Source organism: Triplophysa dalaica, chromosome 2, assembly GCF_015846415.1.
Source record: "Triplophysa dalaica isolate WHDGS20190420 chromosome 2, ASM1584641v1, whole genome shotgun sequence".
NCBI classification, from domain to species: domain Eukaryota; kingdom Metazoa; phylum Chordata; class Actinopteri; order Cypriniformes; family Nemacheilidae; genus Triplophysa; species Triplophysa dalaica.
The window spans coordinates 9,473,573-9,497,666 of NC_079543.1; the positions used below are offsets into that span (position 1 = coordinate 9,473,573).

The 24,094-nt window shown below is 37.0% G+C and overlaps 1 protein-coding gene across 1 annotated transcript; it reads left to right on the plus strand.

The window, feature by feature from the left end:
* Positions 1 to 1,652: 1,652 nt before the first annotated feature.
* On the plus strand, positions 1,653 to 13,951 carry unc93b1 (unc-93 homolog B1, TLR signaling regulator). The gene is made up of 13 exons (XM_056739382.1): positions 1,653 to 2,005; positions 2,320 to 2,462; positions 2,768 to 2,909; positions 3,291 to 3,444; positions 3,727 to 3,888; positions 5,883 to 6,012; positions 6,272 to 6,365; positions 10,145 to 10,269; positions 10,476 to 10,658; positions 10,936 to 11,209; positions 12,515 to 12,633; positions 12,750 to 12,872; positions 12,969 to 13,951. Exons 2-13 carry the CDS (start codon positions 2,343 to 2,345, stop codon positions 13,203 to 13,205), a joined length of 1,863 nt encoding a protein of 620 aa, XP_056595360.1. The 5' UTR covers positions 1,653 to 2,005; positions 2,320 to 2,342; the 3' UTR covers positions 13,206 to 13,951.
* The last annotated feature ends 10,143 nt before the right edge of the window (positions 13,952 to 24,094 follow it).

The following is a 24,094-nucleotide window of genomic DNA, read 5'->3' on the forward strand; positions in this document are numbered from 1 at the left end:
AGACGGAATTGGGCCTTAGCTAAATTAAGACTTAAGTAATTTTTACAATTTACAATCTGCATTTTGAGTTAAAACGATGGCAATGATGTATTTAAAGATGTTTCAGTGCAGGCAGTTTTAAATTAAGATAGATCTAACATTCACTTTCATCTATGACTAGTCTTAAACCCTGTGCTCGAAATCCCCCATAGTCTTCTAGAAGAGTAGGTCAGTAAATGTAACAATTCTGTCATTTTGGACCATTGCGTCTATTCTTGATGCATAATCTGTTATGCACTTCTTGGGTTTATAAGATATCAAGAAACGGAAGTTAATTTTTATTTGAAACTTTCTGGTTGGAAATGCTTTTACTGAATTAGTGCAGAAAGTACATCAGAATTAAAACTAAACGTGAAAGGTTGTCAAGATAAAATAATAGTTTGAATGTTAAAAATGCATCAAAAGACTCCTGCCATCTGTTCTGTTATTTTGTCTTTTGTCAGTTGCTTTTTTTAATACAGAAACATATTAAGGAAACACAAGGAAATTTCTCTGATTATTTAATGTCGGGTGGACATGTCTGGTAGCCCAACTTTCAAATATCATAGCTTCTCTGAATAACTGTCTTAAAGGGGGATTGCTACCCCAAAATGAAAATTCTTTATGTAACCCTTTTGTCATTTCAAACATGTGTGGCTTACTTTCTTCTGCACAACACGAAAGAATATTTGAGGAATACTGGAAACCGAATAATGGCAGTACCCATTGACTTTTAATCTATAGACGCAAAACCAATTCAAGTAAAAGTTTTGTTACCAACATTGTTCTAAATATTCTCCTTCATGTTCTGTTAAAGAAAGTAAGTCATCCAGGTTAAAAATGGCAAGAGGTTGAGTAAATGAAGGCCAGATTTTGGGTGAACTATCACTTTGTTGCTCTAAATAAAGCAGTTTTTTCAACCTCATACAATAATATTCAATGCTTATTCAAACATATAGTCATTTTTATGTTTTCTTCTAAAAATGTAATAGTATGAATGTAAACCGTACATAATATTTAAAATAATTGTCTGAGTAACACAAATGAACCTTCTTCTGGGGTTAAGCTTGTTTTTAAGTGTATGGAATCACAATCATTCTTAAGGAAAATTTGTTCCTTATAGTTTGAGTTCTTAAAGGAGTAGTTCACCTTCAAAATTAAAATGCTGTCATCATTTACTCACCCTCTTGTCATTTCAAACCTGTATGACTTTCTTCCGCAGAACACAAAAGAAGTTATTTTGAAGAATGTTAACGGCCCCAATTCTCTAGCGTTGGTTACAATATAAGTGAATGTCCTATAATTGTACTCCTGCTTGTAAGTCGCTTTGGATAAAAGCGTCTGCCAAATGTAAATGTATGGCGGGTCTGTACTATTCTGTTAACAACATTTTCTAAAATATCTTTTGTGTTCTGCAGAGGAAAGAAAGTCACACATCTTCGAAAAGAGAAGAGGGCATGTAAATTATTCATTTTGAAGAGAACATATCCTTTGCGATTGGTATCATGTGATAGTGTCCCACATAAAAATAAAGCAGTAACACACTTCTGGGTGAAGTGAACTATTCCTTTAATGACATGGTAACGTAATGGTACACGCCCTGTTTCCGAAAGGCTGTCGAGTCTCTCAAGGGTATGAGTTGGAAGTAAACGAATTCCTAGGATGTTTCCTTTTTCTTATGATATCAAAGGATGTTACACTAAATGTCACAAACACATTCTGCAATCCAATCAGGCTCGCGCAGTGGGCTTTTGTCATACAGTATGTGAATGACCCGCATTTCAAGGCGATATACCTTTAAGAAAAAAAGGGAACTGAGAAAGTTTTCATTTCCTTCTCTGTGTTCTTAATAAAAGCTACGCGCGGTATTAGAAGAGAGATATTGCAGTATTAATATTAACTCGGATTAGTTTTCAACCTTGAGTTTTAACTTGCTTCAAACGAACGTTGCAGCGTGTGCGACGTTCATCGTATTCTCATCGGATCGGTGAGTTATATTTGCACTTAGTAAATGGTTTATGTTGGTTCATTCGTCACACGTTTCATTACACACACAACTTCAGTTAACGTTACGTGTAAGTGTATTACAACGCTGACATTGAATAAATCTTAACACCTGCTGTAAATGAACCTTATCGACGGAACTTTTCTTGAGCAGCATAGTCTTCAATTGTTGCAACAATTATATTGCATGGACATTAAAGACACTAAATCACCCCACGACTTATTCTCTCTACTCTTGTTTCGTGTATGATAAGGTTGATTTTTTATTTTGTGTAAATATTTACATTCTTTTTGTAGGTAGTAAGCTTCGCGGCCACCAGATGGCAGCAGTGATCACCGACGATGACGTGTACAACGACGCCGAAATGAACGGCGCGCCCCCTGCTGGTAAAGAGAATGAGCTGCATTTACCCGGACAAGAAGGAAACATACAGGGACAGGTATGCACATACACTTTTGTGGCCTGTATTTATATAGCTGAAATGACGTAATGTGTGATAGCAATTTATGAAGCTTCAAAGTAATTTTTTGTTACAACATAAATCCCATAGTCAAAATTGTTTAATATTAGTTTTCTAAAACATATATTAATATTTAAAGAAGTGTACATGTTTCATGACAAATTATATATTGAGCGCAGCAATTTTTCCAACGTTTCACATGCCTTAATGATAAAAACTGAAAATCCCTAAAGTCAATGTGGTTTGAGACATTTGGTTTTAACTACACTTTCTTCTTCTGGCAGGTGGAGGAGTTTCTCGGCCCACATCCTGACTATGATGAAGAGGAGGAGGAGCGCAAGTACTACAGACGAAAGAGGCTTGGTGTATTGAAGAATGTGGTGGGGGCCAGTTGCGGAGGAATGATCATTTACAGCGTTTACATGGGTCAGCGACACTATTACGCATTACACATCACAGGCTCCTCATGTGATTCAGTCCTGTGATGACCTCATACTTTAAAAAATCTGCGTGCTCTTTTCTAAAAAAGATCTCACCGAATATGTGACATAGAGTGTGACGTACTGTCGGAATGAATGATTTCAATAGATTTCAGTAACATAATGGTCTGTGTCTTTGGCGCGCCAAACAGTGTGACATGCTTTGTGAATGACATTCTTGACTGGTGCTGGTAATTTTAGCAAGTTCATTGGCATGCTCAGACACAACGATGTCTCAGCTGTGAATATGAGGAACAATCTCGCCAGAAACAAAAGTAGGTTTGGAGAGTGTTGTGTCTGTTTCTTTATGGAGTGTTATGTTCTGCAGGTCTGTTGCAGATGCAGTTGATTCTGCATTATGATGAGACCTACAGAGAGGTGAAGTATGGTACGTTGGGGCTGGAGGATATCGATAATAAAATGCTTATGGGAATCAACGTCACACCTATCGCCGGCCTGCTTTACACACCTGTGCTTATCAGGTAACATTGAAGATTTCTGTATTTCAATCCGTCAGATTGTCCGAATATTTAAAACACGGCTCATCAGATTTATTCAACTTTCATGATTTCCTTTTGCTCATTTAACATGAAGTCTATTTATTTATTTGAAAGTAATATCAGCACGCTTCACTTTTGTCTAGTTTTTGCTAGAAACATCTAATGAGCAGTTGTGAGATCAGAGGTCATTTCACACACATGGTGTTAACTACTGCCGATAGATATAAAAAAACGCTCTTTTGTATTTCTTGACTGACTTCTCAGATTTCTGGGTACAAAATGGATGATGTTCCTTGCATCCGGAATCTACGCACTCTTTGTTTCAACTAATTACTGGGAGAGATACTACACTTTGGTACCGTCCGCTGTGGCCATTGGTTTCGTCATAGTTCCGCTGTGGGCATCCTTAGGAAACTACATCACTAGGTGAGGATGCTTCAGTGTAAAACAAATCCCCCAGGGGCTTACTTACATGGTCTAATGTGACTGCTCGTAACCAAGCTCTGGCGCGGTTCACTTACTGTGCCCTGGTCTGGCTGGAAGAGGTGGGCTGGAGCGCGGATTGGTTTGGAAAGGGGGCGGTGTGAACAAAAACCATGCCGTGACATCATTTATGCGACAGAAGGAAGTCGACAAAAACAAGAAGCACGCGTCAGTTATTGAAACGAAATGGCAACGAAAGGTTGTCTGTGTAAAAATCTTCTGAGATGTGCAGCACCACCTCGTGAAAATTTTTGAGCGACATAAAATGACAGATCGACGGACCAATATTCTATGCATGTGAGAGCGTTGGGTATCAAAATGTAATTATTAACTATTTACTATTGAGGTCCCAGTGAAATTAAAATTACAATGTCAATTTTTTCATGAAATATTGCAGAGTTTATTGTAAATAGTTTATCAATGTGTGTCATTCTCTTATTATAATTTGCGTGCCCTCATAATGTTCACTTAAAATCTGAAAATGCACTTCCTTCCTGTAATGATTATCCATCTTGAATGACGAATGATAGACCGCATGGGCGTAGCATCCTTTTCATCCTACCCTTCAACTGTCAGTCTGCTGCCAGTTCCATTTAAAAATGCAATGGCTGTATTTATACATCCAATCAAATTGCAAGGAAAGACGAAAACCACGCCCACTTTTTTCATTCCAAATTCCATTTCACTCGGAAATGTGTCTGAACATGGAAGTAAAAACGATCGCAACTTCCTGTTCATGGGGACTTTAATGCTGGGTGCACACCAAACTCAAACATAACATTCCACGCTCTTTATCCCTCGCGGGAAAAGTTCGTTTTTTTCTTGCGAAAGATGAGATTTGCGCGAGTTGGCATATATACATGCATTGACTTTGTATATGATTTACTCACGCAACATGTTTAATTCGGGTTTGGTGTGTACCCAGTGTAACACTCCATAACTGTAAAGACACAAAAAACACACAAAGAAGATTTTACAAGATATTTAGAGAGTGATTCGTATATTGTTACTGTTTGTTTCCACATCCTATATAAACATGTTAACATTGTTGTATTAAAACACAAATTATAACTGCGCATGGATAACTGAGACAGATTTCTGATTAGCATAATTTGTCATCTGTACAACAAGTCTGACAATTAACAGATATAATATGAGTTTACAAACAGCATGAGGCGGAGCTCCAAACAGGCTGAATTGTTTTTAGCAATATGCAGATGAGTCAGTAGCAAAATTGTACTAAATATCAAACAAGAACAAATTACTTATGGTTGTCTCCAAAAGCAGGAATACACCAAAAACACACCAGATGCTATTTTTATGACCAATACTTAATGTTTTTTTATAAAAAGTCAGTACAATCTGATTAATTTAGTTTCATGCACCTAAACGTTTGAAGGAACCACCTCCAGATGATTTGCAAATGCTGCTGTAATTCAAGGTTGCATTGCAAATGGCATCTGTGGCCTCTCAGGTCCTCACCTCCAGAGGCTTTTCAAAATGACGAATGATGCAATATCCTGCATTTAGAAGAGAACTAGCTGTTCTGAAAGCAGAGAGTTATTTGGTGTCAACATGCTCAATTTGTTGTATGTCAATAATCATGTTAATAATAATGTGTAAATATATTGCTGTGTTGTTTGGCAATAATTATTCTGCTTCTTAAACAAAAAAATTTTTTGGGCTGTGAATTTATTTTTAGATAAAAAGACATTAGTTGACTGATTTTAATCCAAAGTACAAACACTGTATCTATGTGGCACTTGAACCAGTGGTGCATGTTTGGAATTGGGCAACCTGTTTGTATAAAACAATAAAATGGAAAGTTTGTTGAAGCATTTTTTCAGTGTTTGTAAAAACCTAACTTAAACACTAAAATTTTGACTGATTCAGCTAAACTATGCCCACCTTCTCCCACTTCCTTCTACGTGTGTCAGAATGGCCCACCAGTACTATGAGTATGTGAACTATAAGGAGGAACATGTCCAGGAGCAGAAGAAGCCCCCCAAAGGAGCCTTCCACACTTACATTATCGTTTTCCATTCTGTCTTCTACATCTTCTTTCATGTGAGTTGGCAAGTTCAGGTCTTTTCTTAATGGTGACATTGTTGAAGCGTCAATAATTCAATAACTTGTGTAATCAAATTATAGTTTGATTAAATATGTGATTTGGTTTTGTTTATCCGTTGCCATCAGATCTGAAGTATTTATATGGATTCAAAGCCTCATATGTGTTTGTGTCAAATGCAGCCTGCATTGGTGGGTTGACACAGTTATTTATAGAATTTTCACAATTCTCTCTCTTTCTCTCTCTCTCTCTCTACAGCTGAGTTTCGTGTTTGCCGAGTTCCCCATGATTCTGTTTCTCAATAACTATCTGAGTGAATACCCACACACACTCTCCAAAGTCACACAGTGTGGTAAAATACTTTCTCATTCTCATTTTAACTTTATACTCGTGATTTTTTATTGGTTTATGAGTAGGGAGCCAGGTGACAGGTGCTCAGTATTATATTTGCATAGTGTTGGTTTTCATATCCTTTTTTCTTTCCGATTTGGTACTTCAGTAACGAGATAAAAACAGTCACATTTTTTTAACTACCATAGACTTTCAAGACTGATGTGATGCACATTTGTTTCAATCTGCATATAGTTGAGAGAAATGTATGGGTATCTCAATTCATGCATAATATATGCAGTACCATTTAATGCTTGACTAAATATTTATAATAATCCTAAAATTCAAAATACAATCAATTATAATAATATAATATAATTATAAAGACTAAATAATGAAGCGTGATTTTAATAATGACCCTGAATTTGGGTGAGACCTCAAGAAGCTGAATGATAAAAACCTCTTAAAAAAACTCTAGTCGAAGGGTGGCAGCTTTGAAGATGCTAAAATATAACAATAACTTTTAGTTGCCTGTAGGCACAACCTAATTCCCAGTTACAATTGTGTTATTCCAAGATTTTGATCAGTTTAGTAACATTCTAAGAGAAAATCTAAATTAAAAATGAGTAAGTGTTTCCAGTATCGAAAACCAGAATCGATTGACAATCAAAATCGAAAGGCTAGGAATCAGAGTGGAATAGATAGGAATAGGAATCGGATAACTAAAACTAAAATTTCAATTCTTCTAATCAATTCCGGTGTGCATATTTTCAGAAATGTGCATCTGTGTGTTAACTTGTGATAGACAAATTGACCATAGTTTCACTATATTAACTACAGTTTAACCATGATGTAGATAAGCTATGGTAATACAAATTGTAATCAATCAGACAAAACATTAATCCTATGTGTATATATACACAAAACCAGTCAATAAACAGGCTAAATGACCATACAGGTTGATATCTAAATGTACTTCAACTGTGGAATTGAAACTGGGAATCGATAAGCAGAATTGAAATCGATTAAACCAAACCCTAATAATCATACAGTCAGCTTGGTCTTGAGTGTTAAAGGAGCTGTATGTAACATTGACAGTTACGGTTGAGATTTGTATTGCAGTCCAATTTCAAAATATTGGAGAGGGTTCTTCCCTGCCACTGCTCCTCAGACTCGATGCTCACAGGAGTTGCGAGACACTTACAGAAGTATAATGGAAAGCATAAACTCTTACACTGTAAGTTTATCTGATAATTTATACTTTTACAATGGTTTTGTTGTTTGCGAATATAACTCAGTCAGCAGCTTGTTTCAGAGGTTGCGTCTTCCAGAGTTCGCATTTATGGGCCATATTGCTGTCTCGTTTAAATAACCGTTATAAAATTGTATATTACTCCTCGTAAGTAATCTTGCCTTGTAATAGAACCGGAAAGGGTGGAATCTGCTCTGTCCCAGATCGTTTGTTTGCCGCAATAGGCTGTGATTGTTGCCGACTGGCAACCGAGCTTTCGAAATACACTAGTGGGTGGGGTCACGCGCACCAAAACAAAAACAGACATTCCGGTACGGAACGCACATTTCAGCGTGGCATTACTGGCTATAGTGTTGCTTTTTAGATAAAGCATATGAACTAAGCATGTTTCCTAACATCTATGAACATATAAAGGTATTGTTCTGATTTAATACAATAAAATTATTACATACCGCTCCTTTAACAAACTGGCTTGACAGGGTTGCCAGATCAGTGAAACAAAATCACTAGCATAACGTCCATCCAATAACAGAACTTAACATTTATAAATAAAATCGTTGTAATATTGACTGCTATATAACAACAACCTTCTACTTCTAACCTGTGAATAAAAGAAAGCGGAGGAACAGTAACAAAGGAACCTATTCCACTGGAAAGCGGCAGATATGGCAAAACAGATCGGCTCCCACCCTTCCAATATGGCGGACGACCTACGTATAGCGGCCCATAGAAACAGATGCTAATGTGGCATCTAGTTTTGATATCTATGAGCAACAGCCTGCAAAAGCGCCTCTGATTAACAACTGCAAAGGCGATTTTCTCAAGGCGATTTTTGCACCCTCAGATACCAGATTTTCAAACAGTTTTATTTCTGCCAATATTGGCCTATTTTTCAGCTTTCAGTTAATGTGAAGATCTCAATTTTGAAAAATGTACCCATAGGACTGGTTTTGGTGTCCACACACACACACACACATATATATATATATATATATATATACACACATCGACAGAGTGAGAGAGACTGTGAATGAACAATATAACACCTCAACAGCTGTTCCTATGTTCGAATAACGTGAAGTCCCCTCCGCCCCCAAACAGAAACTATAGACAATAGCAAAATCAGATAATATTGACACTTTGGAAAGCCATATCAATATAATCCCATCCAAGTGCAGGGCTCCACATAAAGGACTGCAATGGGAGATCCTCCGGCCAGTTGAGAGAACTGTCACTTGCAGATCTGGCCAGTTCTGTATCATCATGGAAAATTATAATTTGAATGTTTTAAGACTTGCCTGTTTAAATATTCCCAAGAAGAGGCAAAAGAGGACTGGATTCGGTTCTCACATGCTGTTTCAGATACCAAGTATCCTTGTGCCCCTTATGGGAACAAAACGCATGTGGAAACAATAGCGTGTGTTACATTATATTAGATCCGTGCATCTCTTAAAGGGGCAGCAGCATAATAAACGTCTCAGTTTTGTTCATCAAACAGCAAAGAACGAAGACAAAAAACACTCACTGCTCTATACTCATTAAATTATAACTTTAGTAAGGTTACATTAATAATATATTTAATACATTATATAATTTCTGTTTGGTTTATTACATTTATCTGTGCTATTGCACATACTTATACTACTTGATCTTATTGTATTTGTTACTGATTAGTTGTCTTCAGCCGTTTTTATGGTATCATACCCCTATTTATTAAGATTGCAAAGGTTAAAAAAAATCGGAAACATATTCCCAAAAAAATCCTTAGCGTTGAGCCCTGAAGTGTCCCCACAAGAATTCCTGAGCTAGACTTTTAAGTACGTTCAATGCATTCGATAACAAAACTTATTTATAATAAGTTATCTTGCAAAAGCAAATGTATCAACAGAATTAACAGTCAGATTGGAGGGAAGAATCACACCTCTGACTTCATGCAGATCGAAGCAGCAACACATCTGCTCTTCAGTATTTGGCTGCGTCTGACGCTTCCTGCCTCTCAGCAGAGATGACGGAAATGTTATTAAATCAGGATCTGAAATTGTAAATCAAGTCAATTACGCCAGATCAACAGCAGCACTGCTAAATATGGACGATCGCCCACTTGCCATATTGGATGGTGGAAAAGAAAAAGTGAGGAAGAAAGTTTGATATCCATAACTCAATGCCAGGGCTGGAGTATATCTCTTAACATGAATGAAGACATATACCACTTCAAACCGGCTTTTTCATTGGAATACCTTTTTTATTTGGAAATCACTCAAAAAACAATGTGGTTTTGAAATAAAAAGTTTCAGCAAAAAAAAAATTGGACAATTTGCAAAACTGTACTACTATACACTATGTTGTTTCACCCCTCAGTCATTTGTTATTTTGTTTATATCAACAAATAATCTTAAATTCAAAGTGTCCTCAAAAATGCCCCTTGATGGCTCTGCCCCAATCTTAAATGTTGGATTACGTACTTGCTTTATGCGTTAATGATGGATTTTGGTAAAAACAGTTCTTGTTAGAAGTAAACATTGCTGTTATTCTCCCTCTCCTCTCTCCAGGAGCCGACGGGAAGGGCGTGATACAGAATTTTAATAAGACTGTATTGCACAGTCTACCTCGCTCTCTGCTGCTCATCGAGGTTGAGAGTGTTCTCATGGGAGCAGCCTTTCTTGCCATGATCATCGTAAGACCACCATCATCATCCACATCGTTTTCAGTATCAAATCTGATTAAAGTTCCTATGTTTGATTCCGTTCGGGCATTTGACCTTGATAATCATAATTTACCTTTATTCACACGTTTCATTCCAACCAAAAGCAGTAGGAAACCATGATTGTTTATGGATAGTGATGACTTAGTAATGATTTGAACTATCTGTTCCTCGTGCAGTTTCTCGCGTTGTGCGGAGCTGCGTACCGGCCCACGGAGGAGATTGACCTGCGTAGCATCGGCTGGGGAAACATCTTTCAGTTGCCCTTCAAGCACTTACGAGACTACCGCATCCGTCTGCTCTGCCCGTTCTTCGTCTATTCTGGCTTCGAGGTGCTCTTCGCCGTCAAGGGTCTCATTCTGGTGAGAGAAAACGAATTTCTTACAGCGCTGTGTGATATTGCAGTGTTGTGTTAAAAGCATGATTATTGAAGTCATCTTTCACTGTCAAACGTTCTGCCTTGTTGTAATATAACCACCTACAAGGCAGCAAGATGCTGCAAATACACCAGCTTGTCTCCTATTGAGGTTAATTAAGGAATTAAAGTGACAGCTGAGAATTACTCATTTTCTAAACCAATTTTCTGTCTTGTTTTTCTTGCTTCCATCTCTATATTCTCCCGCATTATCATATCTACAGTCATATGGCGTGTGTGTTGTGGGACTGGAGAAGCTGTGGTTGTTAGTTATGGTGTATGGTTTGTCATCCTCCATCTGTTCGGCCTTGGCCCTGACCATGCTGCGTTTGCCCAGGCCGGTTATTCTCCTGTCGGGGTCCTTCGTGCACTTCGTCCTTCTAATAGCCCTCATGTGCTGGTCGCCCCAGCCTAAACAACCTGAATATCTTCCATACCTGCTGGTGCTCGTTGCCCTCTGGGGTCTGGGCACAGCTCTTAACAAGACAGGAGTGAGCAGTGAGTACTAATGCTATTTACAGTATGCATACTAGATCTGTTCCAAAACCTAGCAAGCTGCTAAATACCTAGGCAGCTGCATCCTGAGGCACCATCAGGGAACCTATTAGCAGACCCAGAATGAATCTGGATGTAAAGATGGTTAAATAGTTCTGCAGTAGCAGGAAGCAAAAACACAAGGGGGCGAATTCTCTTGAAATCTGCAGAGTTTAATGCGCTGAGTTTTCTGTGTGGGTCTGCTTATAAAGTACATTTGAAAAGCTATGTGCCACACAAATACAGTTGCACATGTGTAACACAGAGGAATAAACTTTCCAAACACACCATGCATTAAAGAAAATATTACAATGGGAAAAAATACATCGCTCCTGATATTGGGTGAAATAATAGTTACAATGAATACACTATTTGTAATAATATTTTTCAAATAAAATTCTTTATTTAGTTTTATTTGAATTTTTTACTCATTTTATGTGTGTTCATTGAAATACATTTATAATCAAAATTATTTGATTGATTATATTCATTTGAAAGTTTTATTTATATTTTAAAGCTTTATAGTTTTTCAGTTCTATGTTAATTTAGTTTGTTCTTTAGCAGCTTTGTTATGTGCTTTTGTTATATATGAAGAGTTCCAAAATGAGATAACTCATTTGAAATTAGATCATGTTTTTCAAAAATCATGTTTTTATTATGTTATCATGTTTTTGTTGTGTTTTATTATGTTAGTTAGCTGTATTTTTTTAGTTATTATGGTTTAAAACAACAAACTCCAGTTTGATTGATATTAATTGCAACGCACCAAAAAAAAATGATTCTCATTTTGGTACCAAACTCTACATTTAACTATATATTTTTCAACTTTAACAATTTTTTTCTGTTAGTTACAGTTTTAGTTTAGTTTTTATATATTTCCGTTAATCATTTTAGTTATCCAATTTTCATGTAATGTTAACTTTTTGACCAAACCAAGTCTACACCTGAGGCGACATGACAAATGTCTTGTTTTAATGGCTTTGTCATGTCGGCACTATCAGTGTGGACAAAATTTTAAATGAACAACCGGTGTAGACATGGTGTTAGGATGCAGTCTGTCTTTTGAAAACAAAAAACATTTAAATGAGGAAAAAGCCTATGATGACTATTACACTAGGTTTTGGAAAAGAGCAGCTGGGTGGTTAACATTGCCCAATTCACAGAGAGTACCTCTGAAGAACAGAAATGTAACCCTTTAGACAAATTCGGAGTGAGTTAGATAACAATCACATCAGTGATGTAACATAAACAGTGTGTTTCTGTTTGTAGCTCTGCTGGGGATGCTCTATGAGGATAAAGAGCGACTAGACTTCATTTATACGATCTACCACTGGTGGCAGGCCGTTGCCATCTTTATCGTCTACCTGTGGTCTGCATTGCCCATGAGGGTAAAGATACTGTATATAATCAGATTTAATTCTTTATATTGGAGTTGGAGAATATTGGAGAAAATAAATGGGAATGTTTTTATATTGTGTACTTTCTCTTTGGTATTCTTTTAAAGGCCAAACTTGGAATCCTGCTGCTGACTCTCATGGTGGCATCTTTCTGCTACGTGCAGTTGGAGCGTCGCTTAGCATTGAAAACTCCGTTCAGGTTGCCAAAGATTCCTCGGCCACGACATAAGGTATTTCATAATGCTTGCTAAAGGACTTTTTCAACATACCACATGCGTTTGTGCAACCTTTGAACACTTTCTTTACCAACCTCCTGTTTCACAAAGGTCAAAGGTTACCGATACCTCGAGGAAGAAAACTCAGACGAATCCGACACAGATCTGAGCGATGCCGATGATGACGAGAGACAAGAGGAGGAGAGACATTTGGTCGAGGAGGACAGGAACACAGATGCAGACTCCCAGGGTTCACCAGGACCAGACAGGACCGGGATTAGAGATCGCAGGAGGAGAAATGAGCAAGTTGGAGAGAGAGAGGATAACGTCCAGAACATGAGGGAATAGAAAAAGGGGGGTGAAAACATGCAAGGTGAGCGGAAGGAGTCTGGAAAATAGTAAAATACTATAAAGAGTCAGATTTTAAAGTGTAGGGATGGCATTTAAAAAAAACATATTTAGATGTGTTCTCTTTACTTTGGAAAGGGAAAAATGTGGGCCCCCTATGAAAACAAAGGTCAGAAAATAGTCCAAGGGTTTCAAGATTGTTGAAGTGATACAAGCATTTCATTGAATGGGAAATGAAAGAGGAAATTGCAGTACCTTGGAAGGTCAGGTGGTTTGTTGCCATAGAAATGTAATACTGTCTGTTTTGAACTGGTCAAGGTAATGCTTGAGTTTCTATATTACTGTAATTCATTCTTTCACTCTAAAATGTTTGTTTCAAGTCAAACTAAAAGAAGCATTTCAGTTTAATTTTTGTAAAGAGTTACTGGATTTTTGTTCATGCATCTATTCTCCAAACCTGCAAATCTTCTGCAGGGTCTCGACGACTGCAATGAAGGGTACAACCATGATAGATGGCCAGTCCATCACAGGGACTTAATTTTTGTGTTTTTTATGATTTTCTTATGAAACTGATTTTTTAAGAAACTTGATGGAGAGATGTGTTATCAATCAAAATGTTGTTTAACAAGTGTTCATATTGTTAATATACCTATGGCTTAATGGCTTTGTTTGTCACAATGCGCTGCTTTGAGTGCCTTTGTTGCTTTTATAATAGTTATTTTTAATAAAAACATTTGAAGAAAAAACGTATTAGTTAAAATATTATTTTATTAGACATATAGCTGAGTACTATCTCTTGTAGTATCTGACTTGTCGTGCTTCACTTGTCTTGAAAAGTGAAGGCAAAAAATGTGATGGCTGTGGTATAGTTCAAAAACCCCACCCACTACACGTATACATCACTTTAAATATATTTTGTCATTTTCGTTATGCTGATAAGCTGTTCAAGTGTTAATTTTTAAACAAATTTTGACATGAGATGATAGAAAAGGTAGAAAATTAAGTTTCCCTTGAAAAAAATTAATTTGGGTTTACTCAAGTTATTTAATTACAGTTACTTCTGATGTAGTTCAACTAAATACTTTGTGTAATATGTGTGTGCAAAAGTGGAATTGATATCGAAAATAATCTATTAGTCTAAAGTATAATTTTTAAATCCGTGCTTTAATGTATAATTCTTACATTTGTAATACTTTGGTCTATTAATGATAATACTTTATGTAGTTATAAATTATCCAGTTGAACAAATATGACTTTTTTTATCTCTATCCTTGAATCCCTTAACTAACCAAGGTTGATGTAGGATATAGAAAGTAATTAGTAATAAGTAATTCAGTACTTTTTGGAGAGAGTCATTTGTACAGTAATTTAATTACACTATTGAATATGTAATTAGTAACTTGTAATTAATTACTTTTTCAGAGTAACTTGCCCAACACAGTCTCTTGCTACGAGGTTGTTAGAAGGCTTTCGTTGCTTTGGTTGCTCTAAAAGCAGTTATAACTGTGTGAACACACAGTTATTCTACTGGAAATTAGTTTGTCGACTCTGGCATCCCAAAAGCTCACAGGTACCATCTAGTGCAACTAGCGAATACAAATCTTTTTTTTTATTCATTTTTACAGCATTTTAAATTTTGCGCTGCATTGCGATCTGTTTTTGTGTTAATGGAAATGTCCATAACTTAGGCAGCTGCTGATTGCATTAAGTGTGAATAACAATTAGCCTAGATGCTATTTACACTAAGTTTAAAGTTCTAAGTGTACTGGACCAGATTTGTCAGTTCTTGCTGTGAGATGTTACTCAACTCAACTCAACTTTATTTATATAGCGCTTTTTACAATTTTCAGTGTTACAAAGCAGCTGTACATGAGACACATTTAATACAAGTATGAATTCTAAAGCAGCCCCCCCGGCCAGGCAGATAGTGCAAAACAATATGCAAACGGTGGTGAGGAACCCAAAACTCCCATCGAGAAAAAAAACCTCAGGGGAACCTAGGCCCAACCAGGGGATTCCAGTTCCCCTCTGGCAAAAGCTGCTGCCTCTGCACAAGCTCAACAGTGCTTGCACAACAAGGCTTAGTAAAAATATAAAAATTAAGGATTAAAGATTATCATTAACAATCTAATAGCATTTGAAATGTTGTAGGAAAAACAAAGTTGTCGCGTCCTTTATCCAGCTCTATCCTCTTAGCACTTGTCAGGTCACCGCTTCCCATTCTCAGCTCTGCCATCAGGTCTGGGCATGAACTGCATCCTGCGGTAACCTTGGAACAAAGAGACAAGACTGGCTGAGAGTAGAGTACTGTTCTGCACTCTTTGATGCAACAAGTACATCATTTGTTGTTGGATGTGTTCCTGGTTCCGGTTGATCTAAATAATGCAGCCTAAATCCTCTGAGGATTAATATTATGGAGGTGTAGTGTATGCAAGATTAAAAAGATGAGTCTTTAGTCTAGATTTAAACTGACAGAGTGTGTCTGCCTCCCGGACCGTGCAGGGAAGAATATTCCAAAGTTTAGGCGCTAGATAAGAAAAGGATCTACCACCTGCACTTGATTTTGAAATTCTAGGTATTACCAACTGACAGGACCCCTTAGAGCGTAATCTACGTGGAGGTCTGTAATACAATAGAAGTTCATTCAAATACTGCGGCGCTAGACCATGTAGGGCTTTATAGGTAATAAGCAAGATCTTAAAGTTAATGCGATGCTTTATAGGTAACCAGTGCAAGGTTGACAGAACCGGGGTTATATGCTCATACTTTTTTGTACGTGTAAGAACTCGAGCTGCAGTTACCCCACTCTTCCACCAAGGCACTTGCAAGTTCCTGGACATTTCTGGGGGGAATGGCCCTAGCCCTCACCCTGCGATCCAACAGGTCCCAGACGTGCTCAATGGGATTGAGATCCGGGCTCTTCGCTGGCCATGGCAGAACACTGACATTGCTGTCATGCAGAAACTCACGCACAGAACGAGCAGTTTAGCTGGTGGCATTGTCCTGCTGGAGGATCATGTCCGGATGAGCATGCATAAAGGGTACCACATGAGGGAGGAGGATGTCTTCCCTGTACCGCTAGGCATTGAGATTGCCTGCAATGACAACAAGCTCAGTCCGATGGTGATGTGATATACCGCCCCAGACCATGACGGACCCCCCACCTCCAAATCGATCCCGCTCCAGGGTACAGGCCTCGGTGTAACCCTCATTCCTTCGACGATAAACACGAATCCATCCATCACCCCTGGTGAGACAAAACCGTTACTCATCAGTGAAGAGCACTTTTTGCCACTCCTGTCTGGTCCAGCGAAGGTGGGTTTGTGCCCATAGGTGGCGTTGAAGCTGGTGATGTCTGGTAAGGACCTGCCTTATAACAGGCCTACAAGCCCTCAGTCCAGCCTCTCTCAGCCTATTGCGGAAAGTCTGAGCACTGATGAAGGGAATGTGTGTTCCTGGTGTGACTCGGGCAGTTGTTGTGGCCATCCTGTACCTGTCACGAAGGTGTGATATTCGGATGTACCGATCCTGTGCAGGTGTTGTTACACGTGGTCTTCCACTGCGAGGATGATCAGCTGTCCTTCCTGTCTCTCTGTAGCGCTGTCTAAGGCGTCTCACAATGCGGACATGGCAATTTATTGCCCTAGCCACATCAGCAGGCGTCATGCCTCCCTGCAGCATGCCTAATGCACGTTCACGCAGAAACCTGGGCATCTTTCTTTGGGTGTTTTTCACAGTCGGTAGACAAGTCTCTTTAGTGTCCTGCGTTTTTAGAACTGTGACCTTAAATGCCTACTCTCTGTAAGCTGTTAAGGTCTTAACGACCATTCCCACAGGTGCATGTTAATTAATGGATTATGGTTAATTGAACATGCATGGAAAACATTGTTTAAACCCTTTACATTGAAGATCTGTAAAGTTATTTGGATTTTTACAACATTATTGTTGAAATACACAGTCCTGAAAAAGGGACGTTTCTTTTTTGCTGAGTTTAGTAGTAAGTTCTGTTTACACCAAGTGAAAATAGCAACATTTCTTAGCGATATACTATTTACACTAACCGAAAATAGCTGTATTTTCTTTGGATTAAGTAGAAATAGTAGTAAGATGCTATTAATTATAAATAGTGGCAGATAACGTAACTATTTGCACTACAGTATTGCTGTTCATTAAACATATTGCAATAATATGAGATATATCATTATATGTATTAAAAAATATTAAAATTATTTAAATGATGGCAACTTATTGAGATATTAAAGCCCTACCCATAACCTTACCCTACACCTAAACTTTATGAATAAAAAATAATTGTATGTCTTAAATGCATGTATGTATTAGTCAACCATCGTCCTCCTCTCCAAATGGTTTAACACACTCTCCCATCTGTCACTTATGACACTCAAATGTCACTGAGCATGACATGTTTGCATATACAAATGAACATCATCCCTTGATCCTGTACTATCTGGGATAAATGATGCAGATATAAATACATCTGCCTAAGCCTTAGATTACATACGAGGATGTGCAGTTTGCTTGCAAAATCACTGATTGATTACAAATATTTGATTCTTTAGCCTATGTGCCGGTTAAAGATATCACACAGCACCTCATAAAATAACTGTCTTCTCTGTTAGCACACATGCTCTCTACCCTTTCCATTTCTGCTTCCCTCTTTCCCTAAGGGTTTAATGTTGAATCCTGCCGATGGATTGGATCTGAGGGGTCTGGCAACGGGAGTTCTTGCAGTGCTGGTACTCTCCATTGTGTTTGTCACACTCCGTGATGTACTGCTGTCTTGGATAGCCAGGGTACTCGCAGCATACGAAGCTGTGGGGAGAGACGGAATGATGGCGGTGTGAGACAGATGGTGTGAGATGGAAAGGTCAGACGAAGATGAGATACAGTATATGGACTGAATATAACAAGACAAGCTGTTTGGAGGGGAGTGATGAAACATGTCATTTTGAGAATGTCCTCTAAGTGCATTTTACATATTTTATCTCAGATGCCGTTTCATCCTAGTAAGTACGTCATCTTACAGTGCATTTAAGCTATGAAGTTTCTGGGATATATTTTTTGGAAAACATACCAAACAACTTTGGTGTTGTCAATGTCATACTCTATTAGTTTAACTACATTTATATTTTTGCATTTGGAAGATCCAATCCAAAATGATATCCAAACATCTTACAGTGCATTTAACTACACGATTTACAACGTGTGGTTTTCTTGGCATATGAACCCATGACTTTTGCAGTACTAAGACAATGCTTTATCAATGGAATCAGAAACTAAAGGGGAGCTCATTAAAGGTATCAAATGGATAGTTCAGCCAAAAATCACTAACTCATTTATCCTCATGTCTTTCTAAACATGAATGACTTTTCTTCTGTAGAACATAAAAGAAGATATTTTGAAGAATGTTGCTAACCAAACAACGTTGGCCTCTATTGACTTCCCTTATATGCACACAAAACCACTGGGGCATTTCTGGAAATATCTTCTTTTCTGTTTCACAGAAGAAAGTGTCATAGGTTTAGAATAACATGAGGGTGATTAAATAATGAAAGAATTTTTATGATTGGGTAAACTTATCCCTTTACAATATTTCAAGTATTGGGCTTATTTTGCATCATCATTTAAATACCCCATGAATTCTAATTTGGCGAGGGAAGGGGATATAAAGTTAATGCAGGTAAAATAGTACACTAAAAGTCACAAAGATATTTTAATAATTTTGTATTTTAATATACAAATTGCCTAAAAATTTTAAGATAAACTTAAGAAGATCTAAGTGCACTTAATTGTGCTATTTTGAGACACCATGAATAGTTTACTTTTTTATTTATTGAATTGTATTTACAGTATACAGTAATAGAGCACTTTAAGTACACTTATGGAAGAGAACTAAGTGTAATACAATTAAATTAGTGCACTATTTTTTACTTGGGAAAAATAATCTTAATTGTTCAGTGTATGAAATTTAGCGGCATCTAGTGGTGAGGTTGCAAATTTTGCAACCAATGGCTTACTCCACCCATCCTCACTCCCTTTTGAAGCACTTTGAGGGGTGGCACTGGACAAAGGTGTCGCCACGTCACATTTTCGCTTCTTTGTCGAACATTTAAAAAGCATTCAAGTATTCAAATCTAAATTGTTTACTAAAATCATTCTATTCTCTACAGACATCCACAATGAAATGAAAAATATCAGTAACTATAAAATAAATAAAATCATAATTTATTGGGTTCTATCAATTGGGAGATTGCTTATCTGAACCCAAACACGTACATTTCTATTTCTGTAAATTATATTAAAATATTGTAGTGTTGATTAAAAAAATAAAATAAAGTGAAGTGAAGTTAAAAAATATTTATGTTTATATTTTAATTTTTAAATGATTAAACTTTGTGAAAAAAATGTGTCCTGGATTTTCTTCCCACTACTGAAACAACGTGTGTTTTAGTCCATTGGCTGAGACTGATTTTAGCCACACTCCTACATTTTTGATCAAGAATAATTTCTGTGTCCCTCTCTCTGATAGCTACATGGTAAGTAGATCTGTCTTATTAAGTAAATGTGTTCAGAAGTCAAAAAATCTGTGTTTAATTTTAAGGATCGTCACTACTAAACATCTTGTTTCTGCAATTAAAAAACGTTTTTGGCCAATATTCCATAAAACTTTGTTTTTAGTTGTTTATGCCTACATCTGTTCAGAACGGGGCTTGCTTACCATGTAGTGATTAGCATCTTTAAGCTAGGCTTAAAAGTTTTCAAACATTGTCAGGAACGAAACGTATCACTGGGTATCATTGTTTCTATAGTGATAAAAATCATTTCGATAGTGACGAAAAGGAACACTTAATCCTTTATTTGGGGAAATAAACAAAAGTTGGTACGGTTATGCAAGTATTGTAGTATTTTAGTAGTGATATAAGTGAGCTGTAGGTTTTCTATTAGATTTCTACTGTCATATGTGAGTCTGTGGTATGTGATGGCTGCGCATGTGCAACATAGTTAGTTATTTGTATTTACATAAAATGTTGATAGTCTGATTCCTCTGTGTATATTAAATATTGTGGTTACTACTTAAACATTACCAACACTGCTGAAAATGTGTCAGTCACGACCAAAACATGGGATGTTTTGTCAAAAAAAAGTATATCTAATTATCAACTTAGACCTTTTGATAGTGTTTGGTTCAATGTATACGTAAACTAATGAATCCTTAACTTTGAAATCAGTACAATTTTATGCCTTTTACAAAGAAAGATTGCCTTCAAAATAAAACAAATCTCATATATTACATTTTAAATATTGTTAAAATTGTAACTGTTATTGATGTACTTTTGAAAAGATTTTTTTTAAATAGCCAAAAATATATTTGTATGGGGATGTAAAATAATTAGGTTAATATAATCATTGTTATCAAATAATATATTATTGTGTTTCAGTAGTGACAAAATTTGGAGAGAATAAGAACAATACATTTTTTATTGCAATTTTGTCGATAGATCCTCCCAAAAAAATGCACAGCACCTTTAACACTCTACCCTACCAGTGTATAATACAGTGTGCTTTATAGAGGTATTAAAATTCAGCTATTATGCCAGTACCAGCTGCACAGATAGGTATATCTATGTGTGAATTTGCACTGTGTTAAATTAACATCTACAAGTGCTGACATGCACTGAAATGTTGATATACTGTACGTAACATCACCACATACCAGATGCCACATTAACATGTACTGTATTTGTATAATGTGACACGTGACATAGACACGTCAAGGAATGTGAAGCCAGATGTTTCATCCATCAGTAGACCTCAATGGAATGTATTCAACATTACCAAGACTGATACTTCACAGCATTGGACGGTGTTGAATACAAGCTAATGACGGCAATCTGATCTGCTTGTGTGCGTATGTGTATTGTCAGCACAGCTGTTGAGCATGAGAAATGCAGTCCTGGAGAACAGTAGTCTGGCACTGATGGTGTTTTTTAAATGTTACTCTCGTGCCACACTGCACACGGATGGAGTCCACTTTTGTGTCGTCACATGCACAGCCCATGTCCTATAGTATGAACAGTATGACACTGCGTCCTAGAAAGTTCTCCTTCTCATTAATTATCATCCAACTGCTCTGATGGGCCTACAGATAAAGAAAGAGATATCGAAGGAGTAGTGAAGGACGGCAGATAAAACATGACATTTACAATAACAAAAAAAATAATTTTATTGCAATTCTAGTCTAGTCTTGCGCAAATTAATAAATATTTAAATATATCATTAATTTACCCTTATGTCATTCAAAATCTATGTTTTTTTATGACAAATGTCTTAGTGGGTTCTTGTCCATACAATGGAAGTCAATGGAGGAAATTTTGTTTGGTTACTAAAATTCTTTATAATATTGTCTATCGTGTTCTTGCAGAAGAAAGTCATACAGGTTTGGAATGACATGAAGATGCCAACAAATCCTACGATCTGAGTCATGTTACTGTAGGAAAATTGGCTTGTTTAGTTGCTTAACATAAATGGTTAAAGTGATAAAGGCTTTTTTTACGGACTTTAGAAACACTTTTTGCAAATTATTGTTGTTTTTCTTTCATGGAAAGGCCAGCATTTTCAAAAATATTAAGAGGTTAGTTTTCTTACTACCTCGCAAGATTTTGCCATCATTAACACAGAGTGGGCGACTCACGCGCCGCTCTCCTTTTGGATGGAGCGGATGTTGTCAAACCCACGCTCCTGGATGTTGCAGCACTCCGAGGTGAGTTCCTGACATGTGCATTGGAAATGCTCCTTCTCGAACGCGGTCACCTGACAACCACACACGTGTATGTGCCACATCATTTTTTTATTTCTATACTTTGAATCTATCTCTTACACCCAAATGCACAAACATAGATGTCCTTTTCATTAGGTCATCAATCTGCAGAAGCCTTATTATTACGCACAGCATCATGAATATATTCAAGAAGATGAAGCCTTTGTCCAATTATCAATAGTCTTTCTCTTTGAAAACAAATCAATAGTTGGGCCTAATTCTCTTATCCATGCTTTTCATGTAAAGACAGAAAAGACATGTCCATCCCAGACACTGTCGGTTTGTCTGGATATTAGTCACTATGTTCTTTTTCTTTACGAGAGAATAAAAACAAACAAATAAATTGAGAGGTTATTCATTGAAGCTTTTATTTGAAATGCATCATCAGTTATAATTAAACAAGGAAATAAAGATTTTATTTCATATAGACTGATCCAGTCTGAATTGAATTCACAGATGACACAAAGTCTAATACATTTTTTTTGATGTATTTTATTTATTTTAAGTTACATTTCAACATGAATTGTAAAAAAGTTTAACTACAGCTGACAAATTCGTCAGCATAAACCATAAATATAATAGTTTATAGCCAAAATACAACAGTCAAATTGGTCTATTTACTTGCCACAGAATCCATCGACTATATTAAAAAATTCAGTTATTTGTTTTTTCCATAAATCTAATAAATTGTGTCCCACATTACTCTTTGGAATGTACGTCAACTCACTTTAATCTCCACCGATCCAACAGTGCGTATCGTGCGTCAGTTTTATTATTATTTTATTACAGCCACGCGCACGTCGCAGCTACAGCTTACTTGCCTGCGTGTGGGTGTTTGGTTGTGTTTGTGAGATCACTGAGAATGAGAGATCATTCCCTTAGAATCCAGTGTTGGACATTCATGCGCAGTCAGCGCATTGGACTTGAAGCCTCGAGCGCGCCCGTAGGGCGAGTGAACTCAATGGAGCGCGAGCTGTTGTATTCCTATCGGTCAGCATTGTGTGTGTATGGTAGCCTTCACAAAGAGTGGCCTATACGGCCGAATGCAGGGATTTGACCCAATGCACACAGAAAACGCCCACTCAAACTTCTCAAAATGACGTCTGTCATTTTTGTCTCACGTTTAGTGAAGTTTAACTTCATAACACAACGTTACAGATGTGGAGTGACTTTAAATTGATCTAGTGTTATCCAAAATAATCATTTATGTGTTTATAAAAAATTGGCTGTGATGTTCAGTTATCATTACATTTTCCTTTTATTTCTGAAGTCCAAGTTCATCAGAAGTTCTATTACCAAGAGGATGCACGTTGCCATGGTTACAGCTGTCACATCGTTGCTGTTTCTCATTGTATTCACCTTTTATGACCCATGGACTGTGACCGAGTGTTTCTCTGATGGGAAATGGAATATTAATACTCACATCTTCCACAAAAGAATGGTTAAAATTTGTATGGTTGTTTATAATATGTGTTCTACATGTGAGACAAAATGTAACTTGTGTTTGTACTCATTAAACTAACAATTTCACTCAACCAAAAAACTTCGATCCCACTTTAATTTTATATGTTTTAATTGCCGCATTAATTTGCTGGCACACTGCTCCAAACAGCTTTTACAGATGGCAGCTGTGACAGAGTTTAAACACAACACATGTATGCTGTGGAAACAAGTTAATGTACTGTAAATGAGACAAAATATACAAAATAAAATTTTAACGCCACCAAAACAGTTAGCCTCTTAGGGAAAATACCACAGATCAAATGTAAGGATGAATAGTATGCCAGTGTAAGCGTTCAAATTGGTTTCTGGGGGTTTTTGTTTGGTCTTCCATTATGTTAAAAGATGTTTGTCCTTGATGTACTTTCATAATATTGAATCTGGTAAATATTGGTCTGAAAAAACTTGCGTTTGAGAAATGAGTGTAGGCTACATAGCTGTGTCCTCTCTTTCTATCTCTCTCTGTTTGATGATGGGGTGATTTCTTTTCTGTGTGTGGGGTGGTGAGCTCAGCGAATTTGTTTCTTTGGGCCTAATCCCCCTCATGCTG